Below are 13,716 nucleotides of genomic sequence, written 5' to 3' on the forward strand. Positions count from 1 at the left end.
GCATGTCTCGTGGGAATCAGCGCAGAAGGGAAGAAAAAGTCCTGAAGGAAGGTCAAATGAGGATTAACATTCAAATAGAATCCACTCCAACCTTATCTTAGAGAGAATTACATGAGGGTTTTACTGAATAAGAGAAGATGGATGCAGAACTTTACTAAATGTTACAGGCTAGAAAACAAAATGTTCTAAGAGCTCCAACAGAAAAGCAAACAGAAAAACACTGTGGAATTGATCCAGCCATGCTGGTTTTGGCTTCCAGGTGATGAATATCAACTGAATATTTTTTCCTGAATATCTACTGTTGCGAGGATTTTCAACTGTTATTTGGGCTCTGGAAAGGTTATTTAAGGGAATAGATTTTCAGGGTGCAAGGAAGGCAAAGTCCACCTATACTCTCCATTATCTGGATCCACTCTGCCTCTGCTCCTGCTCACAAGTAGCAGTTCGTCCTCTCAAGTCCTCTCCCCCTAATATGTTCCTGCTCCATTTACTTCCTAAAGGAGGAAAATATTCTTTTTCATTTATTTTCTTCCATTGAAAACCATGGAAGCCTTGGCATGCTATACTTTTTCCTTCTCTATCCAGTTCTGTTGGAATGGATTCAGGAGTGGGAGTTGAGGGGTAAGTCTGAGGTAAAAATTGGAACTCCCCTTAAGTCCTATTTTGGAACCATTTCTTGGCACTTTTAAAGAAGTAATACTGTAATTTCTCCAGCACTTGTCTGTTGGAAAGAAACATTGATGGTCCCTATTTACTGCAAGCACCTCAATGCATTGTCTTTGCACATGCCTTCTTCCTCACTACCCCCTATTCATACTCATTCCTTATAATCACGTTGTCACTATTGGGACCTAGTTACAATTTTTATTTTATTTATTTATTTATTTAAATTTCTTATATACCGGCATTCGCGATGGGAGTCGCATCATGCCGGTTTACAAATAACAAGGTGTGACAACAGAATAAATACTTAATAACTTAAAAACATTAACATGTGATAGAAGAATAAGGTAGCAGTTACAATAAAACAGGGATAAAATGCAACTTGAAGAGAAGGCAAAAGAGAGATTAACACTGAGATAACAAAAGAATGACCAAGGTAAATAAAACCAAGGTAAATAAACCTGCCTCATTAAAAAAGAGAGAACATTATTGAGTTGTCAAAGGTTGTTCATTACCCTGACGGGAGTTCTTAGTTGCTTGAGTTGAGAGTGGGTTCAGTTGGTGTCTGGAAAGGCTTTCAAGAATAGCCAGGTTTTAAGTCTTTTTCTGAAAGTGGGGAGGCAAGGTTCCTGTCTCAGTTCTGGTGGGATAGAATTCCACAAGGTAGGTCCTGCTGTAGAGAAAGCCCTGTCTCTGAGAGTCCTATGGTTAAAGGTTTTTGCAGGAGGCACCTGTAATGAGTCTCTGTAGGACTCTCTGATAGGTCTGATGGAGGTATGTTTTTTAAATGGGATTTGGAGGTTAAGCGGAGAGAGTTGATGGAATGCTTTGTAGATGGTAGTAATGGATTTATATAAGATTCTATAGTGCACTGGCAGCCAATGTAAGTCTTTGAGAATCGGAGATATGTGGTCTCTTCTTCTTGTGTTTGTCAAAATTCTGGCCGCCGTGTTCTGAACCATCTGAAGAGGTTTAGTATGAGAAGACGGGAGACCTAATAGAATAGAATTGCAATAATCTAACTTAGAGAAGATTATTGATTGCAAAACTGTTCTGTAATCATGGAAATGGAAAAGTGGTTTGATTCTTTTTAAGACGTGTAATTTATAAAAGCAGTCCTTCGTGGTTTGATTAATAAAAGATTTTAGATTTAGCCGATTGTCGATAATGGCTCCTAGGTCTCTTACATGTGAAGTTTGAAAGCCGGTTGGAGGATTTGAGGTGAGGTTACTGTTTTCAGGGGAAATTATGAGGACTTCGGTTTTAGCGGAATTTAAGATTAGATTTAGGCTGGAGAGGAGGTTGTCAATATTTTGAAGACAGTTTTCCCAGATTTTGATAGTTTTTGTAAGGGATTCTTTGATAGGGATGACAATCTGGATGTCATCTGCGTATAGAAAGTATTTGAGGTTAAGATTGGTTAATAGTTGACATAGGGGTAGGAGGTAAATGTTAAAGAGCGTGGGGGAGAGAGAGGAGCCCTGTGGAACACCTAGCGAAGAAGGGTAAAACTGTGATTCTTTGTTATGTATTTTGACTTTATATCCTCTGTTTCCCAAGAATGATTTGAACCAGGCAAGAGCAGAGCCTGTAATTCCGATGTTCGCTAGTTGATTTAGGAGAAGGGAGTGATTCACGGTGTCAAAGGCCGCCGATAGGTCGAGGAGTATCAGCAAGTAGGCGTGACCTTTATCGAGGCCTAAAAACCGAGCCTAAAAACCTTGCTGGGCAGACTAGAGAAGCTATTTTGGGCTTTATCTGCTATTATTTACTATGTTACTCTTTATACATAATAACATAAGCCCTCTGGGGATAGGGAAATAACTACAGTACCTGAATGTAATCTGCTTTGAAGTGCTGTAAAGCTGAATATAGAAACCTAAAATAAACAAACAAACATACAGTCCTGCACTCGAACTTCTTATTCAGATTCACACATTGTAAAGGTATACCTGTAAGGGACCCTTTGTGAGATAGATCTCACAGACAGCTAATGTCTGCCCTTTTTACAAATGTATCTCGTAAGATAGGAAATGCCACTGTGTATGGGATTGTTCAAAAGAGGCAAAAGCAGGAACCTGAAAAGGAAGGATGGTATGAGGCTAACTGCTTTAGATATTTTGCTAAAATATAGCAGGTTGTGAATTGCCAGAATGAAATGGTAGCAAGCGAGTACCTGAAACCCGTACCAAAATTCAGCACAGCATGGAAAAATGTACAAACAATTATTTCAGATATAAAATTCAGGAAAGAACTGTGGATTTTTGCTAAACAGGCCATCATTACCAAATAAAGTCTGACATTGACAGCCTTGCCATCCAATCAGATATGAAATGAATTCTAGCCAGTTGGCAATGCTGACTTTGCAAAATGCCCCTCTGATTGTCATAAGACTCAGTCATGCCCAATGAGATATATGAACAAGGCTACCAATCAGATGTCTGAACTGGCTATGAAAGAGGTCTAGCACCAGACAGACTACATACAAAAACATCAGCACAGAAGTTTAAAACAGGAAGACTGCAATGGACAACAGGAATTGCTGAGAGCACACAATATCCCAGAGGATCTGGCAGTACAGAGGTGCGCTATGCTAAAGCCTTCGATTTGGCCACACTCCTGAAACAGCTAAACTTCAGGTGATATAAATCCTAGATGGGGGTTAGATAACCAACTTTAAGTGGTGAGCTTTGTTAATAAGTTTTGGATGAATTCCTATTTGAAGTGATAGCCTGGAGATAGTGGAGTTACTGGAAAGGTTGATGTCTTGTAGCCTATAATTTGTACTAGGTTACAGACCCTGAGAGGTGGAGGTGTCCACTAATGGTCAACTGAGGTAGAGGGGTCCACTAAGTGTTGGCCCATTCATATGTTACAATAAGCATAGAATGTTTGCAAATGTTGTTTAGGAAGAGGAGAAAATGAATGGGCAACAACTGGCGAGACTAATGATAAAGAGCTCCGTCCAGCAAACCTTTGAGGAAGGCAATTATTTTTACACGTATAAAGTAAGAGGAAGAATCTACAATGTATTAAATTCATACAATAATATTTATACTGTGTGGAGTTTATTCAGTGAAAGGCAGGAAGTGCAGCTTCTGCTGTATTTAGCCTGTTTGAATTGGAATAATTAAACAGGAAAATGGTTAGACATGCCAACTTTATAATCTGTTTATTGTTAGGAAACCTCTACTATTAAAACATGGGTGTATTCATATCTATCTATGTCTTAAAGCATTTTTGTTGTTGTATTTGGTATATATAATAAGGTGGGAACCTCATGATTTCTTCCCCAGTAGTTTACAACTCCACTAAGTCAAGGGAAACCAACCAAGGATATTAAATGTCAAAACAAAAAGATCAAAGATATATATATGTATGTATCTATATCTTATATATATATATGTACACACTTACTAAATAAAGCATAGATGACTGCAAATTAGAAGTAGAAACGTTGGCAAAAACTGAACGGAAAAGCATGAGAAGCCAGAATCTTCAAGTAGTACAACATAGGAGAAACTAATGATAATTCCTCCTTTAATGTGCAAAATATAAAGATGGTAGGGATGCATATTTCCTTAAACGGACAAAGAATAATACTTTCCACAAAAGAATGAACAGGAAAAACTCTGTAAAATTCTGAGGTAAATAGGAGAAATAGCAGCTATGACAGCAAAATATGTTGTATCCTGCCACTAGACCAGAAACATAATTTGATCAGAGACCATGGTGAACATCAAGACTCCTGGTATTGTACTTTTTGTACTTTGTAATTTTATTTTACTATTATTAGCATTGTATATTTTAACCCTTTGTGTTTTCTTTTTCGACACAATGTACAAATTGTCATGCCACTAAATTTCTTGAATCTGAAAAAGTATTGTCCATCAAGATGCTTCACATATCACACTGAAAGCAACATAGAAACATAGAAATGACGACAGAAGAAGACCAATCTGCCCATCCAGTCTGCCCAGCAAGCTTCACACATTTTTTTTCTCATACTTATCTGTTTCTCTTAGCTCTTTGGTTCTATTTCCCTTCCACCCCCACCATTAATGCAGAGAGCAGTTATGGAGCTGCATCCAAGTGAAATATCAAGCTTGATTAGTTAGGGGTAGTAACCGCCGCAATAAGCAAGCTACACCCATGCTTATTTGTTTTACCCAGACTATGTTATTCAGCCCTTTTTGGTTGTTGTTCTTCTCCCCTGCCATTGAAGCAGAGAGCTATGCTGGAGCATGTATAAAGCAAAAAAACAAGGCAGCATATATATCTGTGTATCCAGTTGGTGATGGCATTCTCTACAGCAGATAACAATGAATGCACGTGTGGTAGATCTCTGTGTTTCCCAACCTATGTGCCTTCAGACCTGATCCAAGTATGAACGGAAAAGTCACAAATGCCTGATGCTCAGATCCAGACCAGCTCCTGGTCTCTGCTCTCAGCACCACACAGCAACAACTGTCACTAGTTATGGTCTTAAACATGTAGGAGCTGCTTTCTGAGAACATGTATAATCATGCATGTCTCTTAGCTGCAACATGAAGCCCGGGAGTGTGGTAATTAATGGGCAGCATGCAGAGCATGGATAGCCAGACCCTGCTTTGTGCGTTGCACACAGAATATCATGTTTCCCCCACCTGAGCTTCCACCCTCTGCCTTATTGCCAGCGTGAGTGTGACAGGAAGAGTATGCACTAAGCACCGTGTGTGACTCATGCTGGATGTTGGGAGCAGCAGCAGTGGAGGAACTCTGGATCCAAAGTAACTAATTGAGCTGGCTGCCCACATCACACAGACTTCTTCCTTTTCCTGCAGTTGTGACACGTTCATGCATCTTCACCCATTCTCTCTCCCTTTATTTTAAAATTTGGAAGAGAGGTTAGTGGGGCTTCCATTGCTTCCCTAGCTTTTCTTTTGATTGTATGAATCCTCTCAATGTCTGCACTGCTTGCCCCATGGAGGGATTGAATGCCACACAACATGTTTGTTAATATAGGTGTGCTTTGGACTTGAAAGAATAGGGAAACATTGTTGTACCTATCCTGTGGGGAAATGATCTTTTAAGAATAGATTATTGCCTGGTCTGGGTAGTTAGGGGAGAAAAGATGTGGTAAACAAAAGCTTTGGATACAGTGGGTTAGAGTTACATTAAGATGCATGAACAAAGAATGAAAAGGCAGTATGCACAAGGAAAAAACATACAATATAATAAAAAGACAACGGGAGAATCACAATAGACTACTTAGGAAACACGGAAACCAAGTATGCCTTTTCATTACCTATAACAGAAGATCAACATGGAAAACACAAAAAGGAAATGGCACTTGAGTGCACAGATGAAGAAGAGAGCAGGCGTAGTGTTAAAGTTGCCACCAAATAGCTCACATGTGGCCCCCATTTTGGGTGCACATGTATGGTTCCCCCCACCCATTCAATACCAGGGCTCAGTCCAGCAATCCTTGATGTGGATTTTCCATTGAAGAAACATATTCACCTTCGGTGCCCAAGGCATCTAACTGGTATAGTACCAAGGAGTCACTTCAGATGGATTTGGTTTTCCAAAGTAAATCCAAAAACAGGTACATACTTAGTATAAAGGGATGGGATTTCTGATCCCTGTCTGTGCACCCTCCTGAGATCCTCTCCTTTTTCTGAACATTAGGCTCCCTTTGGACTGATGCTGGGCTCCTGTTTATCCAAAGACCCTTGTTGTACCTTTTTTCTAAAGGCTTGGATCTCAACTTTCTCGCCTTTCCGGACCAGAGCACCAGATAAGCAGGTCTCTCATTTCTCCTCTCTTCTTTTCACTCTCCATATGGATTGGCATCAGACTCAGAGTGAGAGGTTTACTTATTCAGAATGGGGATACTCTCCATTCCTCTGCCAGATCCCTCAGGAACAGCCATTTATAGTGCATTATCAAAAGCACCACCACATGAACTTTACTGTGTGGCCCTCCGTGTCCACTACTGAACGGCATGCTTCATTCCCTAGACTCCGAGACAAGAAACTGACTCCTCTCTCCCCCGACTCCAAACCCTTTGATTAGAATGATCTCTTGGGTTTATGATGAGCAGTCTGAACTAAGTCATTCTAGCCACTCCTAAGAAGGAGTGTCATAGCGAATGGATCTGTCCATTCACTACTCTGACAAATTCAGTATTTCTCCAATGGGAAGAGCATAGATGTTAGTGAAAAGTCCATAGGCTACCTTTACACTCATCCCTCATTTAACAGAAAAAATTTGGAATACACATTCCAAACTGACACAATTATACTATCTATCTATATATAATCTTTATATATATATATATATATATATATATATATACACACTCTCATACGTGGGATAAAATGTATGGAATTGGTGCCATTTTGTTAGTAATCTTTAAAAGGATTTACGTGCATTAACTTTGGTTTTATGCACTTGAAAATTGCCTAGGAGTGTTACACGTTGAAGTAGGCGCAGAAGCAGTTTTGCATGCACATTTGCATACACTGCAAAGAAGCGTTACAGGGAGTGGCATCAGGGCAGGGAAAAACTTACACACATACTTTAGATTTTTGAAAGCATGTGCATAAGTGTGAATGCACATGTATGTGGGTGCCATTACATGCACATCTGCAATTTTTCAAAGCGGCTTTATGCACATAAATCTGCTATGAAAATTATGGCTAAAGTCTATGGGTAAAAGTACCTAGGCAGTTTGAAATTAACTTCCCTGTCTGTATATGCATGCCATCTTGTTTGCTGCCATTGATGTGAGTTCATAGCCAATGGTATCTGTCCAGTACTGAACAGAAGAGAAAATATAAATTCCACATTAACAGTACCATATATACACATTACACATTTATAGCTGCATTTCAATAGACATATATGCATTTTTATCTCATGTTATATTCTCCTAGGTCAAAAAAATAGAAATCACTTTACAAAAAAATAAACCAAATACAAAAGAGAATACGAATCCTATTGGTCACCAGCAACTCCATGGATATTAACAAGTATCCATTCCATCTCAGTGCACATCTTATGTGGGATACGTATATCAGAGTAGTCCACAGCAAATGTACAGAGTTCTTAAAGACTTTTAAAGATAGAGTTCACTACTTAGATTAATTTAATAACAGTTTTTATTTAAACATAGGAGCAGAGCGGTATCTCTCGCCTCTACAAATCTTTTTTTTTTTTTCCTTCGGATTCCATGAAAGTTGTGGGAGGGGCATTCCTTTCGACAAAAGGCACAATCTTAATTATCTGAAGGATAGAATTTTCTTATAAGTGTGCTGGAACTATAAGTTACACACCATATTCAGATATATTTCTTACAAAAACACCATACACATGATATATATTCGTTCACATTAATTGTTAAAAATCTGTGGACAACTATAGCTAAAAGGATTTAATATCCTGAGTGTTCTAAACCTTATAAAGGTCTTACATTAATAGGGAGCATGATGCTTATTATCTAATGATGTTTCTTAAACCATAGGGACTCTAAATAAATCTCACTACAAATTTATTTAAATGAAAACCAAAAGAACCCCTATATTTCCTAGAATGCTTTTCCCACTTGATACATATCAACGGAAGTAGTCATATCTTTTAAAATGAAATTTAAAAAAAATAGACTTCAAAATTGACTTTGTGCCAATGCATACTTGAGATCGCAGTGTCTTTTAATTTTCAAAATATTTAGTATCAGGCCAGCATCTGCATTCCTTATAAATCTACTTATCAAAAAATGCATAGCAGTGAGAACAGGAAACTCTATTTTCTCATTAAAAAAGCAAACTCATTAGTGCTCCAAAGAAGCAAAGTGTACAGTTTCATCTCATTTGATCTTCAGCTATTTGATCTGGGGACTTTTATCTGCTGTTTCAAATCTGAATTTTGTGCCATTCCGCCTTGATGTTTGTTCATACAAAATTTCTCTAATTGTAACTTTCTCAAGCTTAATGTTTACTGTATTTTCCATATGTTGGTATTTTTCTCTTTAAGAAAAAGAGAGAGAGAGACTTTGGCAGGACTATGGGGAAAAAGTTGGTAAAGGGAGAACAAGTTTTAAAGAGAAAGTAAAGGCCTTACTGTAGCTTTTCTCACTAGCATCAGCATTTTGTAGTATTCTATCTTGGTTCCCAGAAGTTAGCCTGTAGAATTGGAATAGAACCTTATCTGTTGTATTACATGCAAAACACCAGGCTGGACTGCTTTTATTCAGTTTTAATTTTTATTACTTTATTCATTTGAAGTTGATGACTAAAATGCACATTTTGTTCTTCTAGGTTGAATAATGAGAGAGCATTGCGTCTCAGTCTTATAGGTGAGTGTGATTTAACTTCATTGTTAAAACAAAAGTAGTAGTATCCTGTGGCTTTAACCTTGAAGCCTTCCCTGGAAACAAAATCATGCTCATTTTAGTTAACACCAAAGTCTATCGGTGAGTTTTTTAAAATAGAAATATTTGAATACCTAATAGCCTTGCTTTGTTTTAAACTATGGTCTGGTTATACAATCTAGTACTGCTAGCTTTTATAGGCAAGAAGACATTCAACTGTGCTTATATCTTTTTATTAAATGTACTCTGTATGTTTCATACTCTGTTCACATAGGGGAAAAACTGCAGTGGTTTCAAAGTCACCTTGATAACAGCAAAAGAGAATACACAAAGAAGGAAGCCTGTGACCTAATTGAAAGGTAAGAGCAATGTGCAGAGAGCAAAATGAGGGTTTTTTGTACAAAATATTCCAGAGGAACATTAAACTCATGAAATGAATGTGCAGCAGACATCCAGGAGATCATACAGTATTTTATAGTAGCTATTTTTTGTACATTATTTCTGGGTGTGTTTCTTAAAGGTTTTGATGGTGAAGGCATTGCCAAGCAGATGCTATTTGAAGAGCCAAGGGCTGCAGGCTGTGTGTTAGGCTCTTAGACAATTGCTGCCCAGACGTTGTAATTACTGCTATTGTAAATTTTTTTGTAAGGAAAAAGCTTTTTAGCAGCATTGAGCCAACACACTTAAATATGAATGTCTACTGGAACAAGCATTTACTGGCTCTTGATGCCATTATCTGATCCATAGAGCCCTTTCTGTGCCAGGCCATTCTTATTCTGGAAATGTATGTGCCACAAAACATTGTTGTTAACATTTAAGACCCAGAAAAATACTTAAAAAGAAAACACTTAGGAAAAATGGTCTATGGTTTAGAGTGTACTTGATTGGCAACTTAATTACCAGTGCCCACTTTTTTACTGGCTATTTATGTTCAATGAATCAGGAGAATCATTGTCCTAGTGTTTCATCAACCACTTACAGATTTTATAAACATGAAAATGATGGCAGAAAAAAAAACATCTAGTTTGCCTAGATATTCTGTATATAGTGCTAGCTGGAGTGTGAACACACAATTTCTCATTATCCAGGACGTCTTTGTTTTACTCTAGCATCATGTGTGACAGAGCATACAAGTTTCTCGCTTACAGGCTAAAGTAATAAAGTGTGCAAGGCTTAGTGCACTGCTTTACTTAGTGTGTAACACACATTATTTTGTGTGTTATATTTACTTTCTATGTAATAAGGGTTTCAGTGCATAAAAATGAGCTATTTTTAGTGCACTTTTCATTCAAAGACATGTTGATGACCTGCATATGGAATTACTTCAATGTAGCAAGGTGCACACTGTTTATTTCATTCTTAGAACTGACATTTTTTCCTGTCAATAGCAGGCTGAATGAGCCATGCTGTCTGGGGTGTCCTCCGGCATCCCTGAGGCGGAGCTTCTCTCTGGCTCTGTGCGGCTATGTCCGTTTTCCCACACGATTCTCCTGCCTTCTGAGTCTATTTTCTTCCATGCTGCCAGTCGCACGCGGAGTTTTTCTCTCATATCTCCTCAGAAGAATTTTGGGGAAAACCCCCCAGCACTTTTCAGTGCTATGATGGCGTCCAAGCTGCCGGGCTTTAAGTATTGTCAATACGGCAAGGTTATGTCCATCACAGATCGATATAACTATTGCTACATCTGCTTGGGGACTGAGTATGAACAGTCCAACTGCCAAGACTGTGGAGCATTTTGTCACCCAGGGCCCAGAGGCAGCATGCCAAAAAGATCACGCGCCTAAGGGACAAAGGCACCAGCTCCTATGCGCCACTCATCCCCGGGGCTGAAGACAACTCGCCTGGAAAAACCAAGGATTGCTTTTTCCCTGGCCCTCAGGATAAGAAATCGGGCCAGAGCCGAGTGGGATACACTGTCCCAGTGCTCCCTTTGCCCCATGCCTCGCAGAAACACCAGGTGTTGGGGGATGTGACGGCAAGCCGGGCGCCAGAACCAGGTGTTGGTGGCATCGGGATTGCTGTATCGACGCATGCATCTAAACAAAGCAAGAAAAACTTGATGCTTGTGTCAAAAAATAGTACGTCCTAATGCACGATGAAACGATGTGTCAGAGACCCATGATGCTGTGATGTGCGCTTAGCAGCACCTGCTAAGCGCACATCGACGCAAGTCCAAGACTTGCGGCATGCGTCGAGCCCAACACCACAGGTAGAGGGTGGCAAGCACAAACCTTCCCAGAAAAGGCCTTTGCATGAGCAAAGACTGCAGTAGGAACCTCAGATCGTCTTCTTGCTAGAAGAACTGCTTGAGTTGGGTTTTTTGGATGTAGACCCACTCTCTAATTATCCCTTGTCAGTGGGATCCTCTGGCTCATCCCAGAAGGTGTACTGAGATTTTCTTCGGTGTCCAGAAGGAGGATGCACTCACCACCAACTTCAGAAGCCCCTGTTGAAGAGGCACAGATCATCCTGTGAGGTTGAGCTTTCTACTCACTCCAGTAGGGGACCTGACTCCAACATCCTCTTGGCTGTGGTGCCCTAGACAGGGAACAGGAAGGTATTAGATCCCCCACCCTGAAGAGGGAACAGTGAACCCCCAGAGAGGAAAAATTAGCTTCCCGGTTGTTATCCTAGATTTCTACAATTCTGTACAGCTTCTTTGCATCCCTAGAGTTGAGCAAGCGGGAGCATCCACCACTAAAGCCCCTCGTCGGAGTTGTTCCCCACAGCAGGAAGACTACAGCCTGCAGGAAGAGAGGGGATCCTATCTGCAATTCTTCCCACAGCCAGTATCAGAACCCAGCAACTCCCCCCCCCCCCCCCCCCTCTACTTCTTCAGGATTATCTACTAGAATACCATTAGACCTGCCCGAGGAGCCTCCAGAGCAGCCTTTGTCCCCAGAGCACCTCTCATACTCAAAATTCATTGAGAAGGTGGGGTGAACTTCTCAAGATCAAGACCAAAAAAGTGACAGACTCTAGAGCCGGAGGTTTTCAGAATTTTAAAAATCTTCGAGGTTCCATTGGAACCAACAGCATTGCCCTCCCATGCAGTCCTGGGCGTCATCATGGAGAAGACCTGGGAGTCCCCCTTCTCGGGAGTAGCGACGTCCAGAAAAACCGACCTTAAGTTCCATATGAGGAAGTCCCCATACTTTCTTAGGATGCAGCTTTCACATGCTTCGTTAGTTGTGGAGGCAGCTATGAAAAAGGCAAAAAAAAAAAAATCTAGGCTCCACTCCAATGCTCCACCTTGGAAGGATAATCGCTACCTGGATGAGTTTGGGTGGCAGGCCTTCCAGGCGGCCATGTTAAACACGAAAATTCAGCAACATTAGTTCTACATCACTCAGTACCTCTACTAGGGTCTACAGTCCCTCAAGCCTTGCTTCGAGGAGGGAGCATCCAACAACTTGCTGACCCAGCCCTTTGTGGATATGGAGGAAGGGTTGCACCACCTCCTTCACATGATATACGATGCATTTGAAACTTTGGTCCGCACATCGGTGGCAGCCATAGCGGCATGCAGAATGGCTTGGTTGAGGGCCAGTGCCATCCATGAAGATATCCATGCGAAATTGGCAGATCTGCCATGTAGGGGTGACAACCTTTTTGGAGACAAGCTGTGGGAGACAGTCTCACAGCTGAAAGAACAGAATGTGGCAGTCTTGTCCCTGGCTTCTCTGACTGAGCAACCATCTGCTGCCAGGAGATTACTCCAGCCTCTGGAAGTCCACTTACCAGAGTTGCCCTTTCTGGCCATATATACCTTATCATACACCGGCATTTTAGCAGCCCAGACAGCAAGCATAACAGTTGCAGCCTAGGAACAGACCGAGGGCCAGCGCCAGCAGAGGCAGCAATCAGGTGCCAGCCAGAAACCGCTGCAAGGTTTTTGAGGGCGGCCCGGCTGCAACTACCACTACAGGTGGAGGGCTGAATATCCAATTTTTTCGACTCTTGGACAGCAGTCACATCGGATCGTTGGGTATTAAGCATTGTCCATAAGGGGTATCGACTGAATTTCCAGAAAATCCCAACTGTTCCGCGCCTTACCCCTTCACTGTGAGACTGTGCACAAACACAACTTTTACAAGAAGTGAGCTCACTACTTCAAGCAACATGCAATCCAAGTGGTACCTACGCACAGGTGCAACAGGGGTTTCCACTCCCAATACTTCCTCATTTCCAAAAAATCGGGGGGTCACCGCTCAATTTTGAACATATGGTCCCTCATTCAAAGGGAGAAGTTCGAAATGACATCTCTCAAATCCATTTTACCTTTCCTGCAACCCAATGATTGGATGTGCTCGCTAGATTTCAAGGATGCATACTCCCACATTCCGATGAACTGTTCCTCCTGGTGTTGCCTGTGTTTCTAGGCCACTACCAGTACAAGGTGTTCCCCTTTGTATCATTTACCATGAGAGTCTTCACCAAATGCAGTGGCCCACCTCAGGAGGAAAGGGATTCAACTATTTCTTTATCTGGATGATTGGCTTCTGGTGGCCTCAGAAGTAAATGCTCTTCAGACTCACTTAATGGACATGATAAATTGCTTAGAGGGGCTAGGCTTTGTAATAAACTATGAGAAGTCCAGCCTTCAGCCAATGCACGTTCTTCAGTTCATAGGGGCCAAAATAGACGTGGCAGTGGGTAAGGTTTTCCTGCCCAAGAACAAAGCTCAGACTCTTCGCACT

The 13,716-nt window shown here is 40.9% G+C and overlaps 1 protein-coding gene across 1 annotated transcript in view; it reads left to right on the plus strand.

Annotated features, from left to right (window-relative positions):
• TMA16 (translation machinery associated 16 homolog) overlaps window positions 1-13,716 on the plus strand; it is a 105,495-nt gene that overhangs the window by 54,162 nt on the left and 37,617 nt on the right. The window contains exons 3-4 of the mRNA XM_029618915.1: window positions 8,964-9,001; window positions 9,291-9,375. Of these exons, the coding sequence (XP_029474775.1) occupies window positions 8,964-9,001; window positions 9,291-9,375 (123 nt within the window). The remainder of the gene's footprint in view (window positions 1-8,963; window positions 9,002-9,290; window positions 9,376-13,716) is intronic.

This window comes from Rhinatrema bivittatum, chromosome 1, assembly GCF_901001135.1.
Source record: "Rhinatrema bivittatum chromosome 1, aRhiBiv1.1, whole genome shotgun sequence".
Lineage (NCBI taxonomy): Eukaryota > Metazoa > Chordata > Amphibia > Gymnophiona > Rhinatrematidae > Rhinatrema > Rhinatrema bivittatum.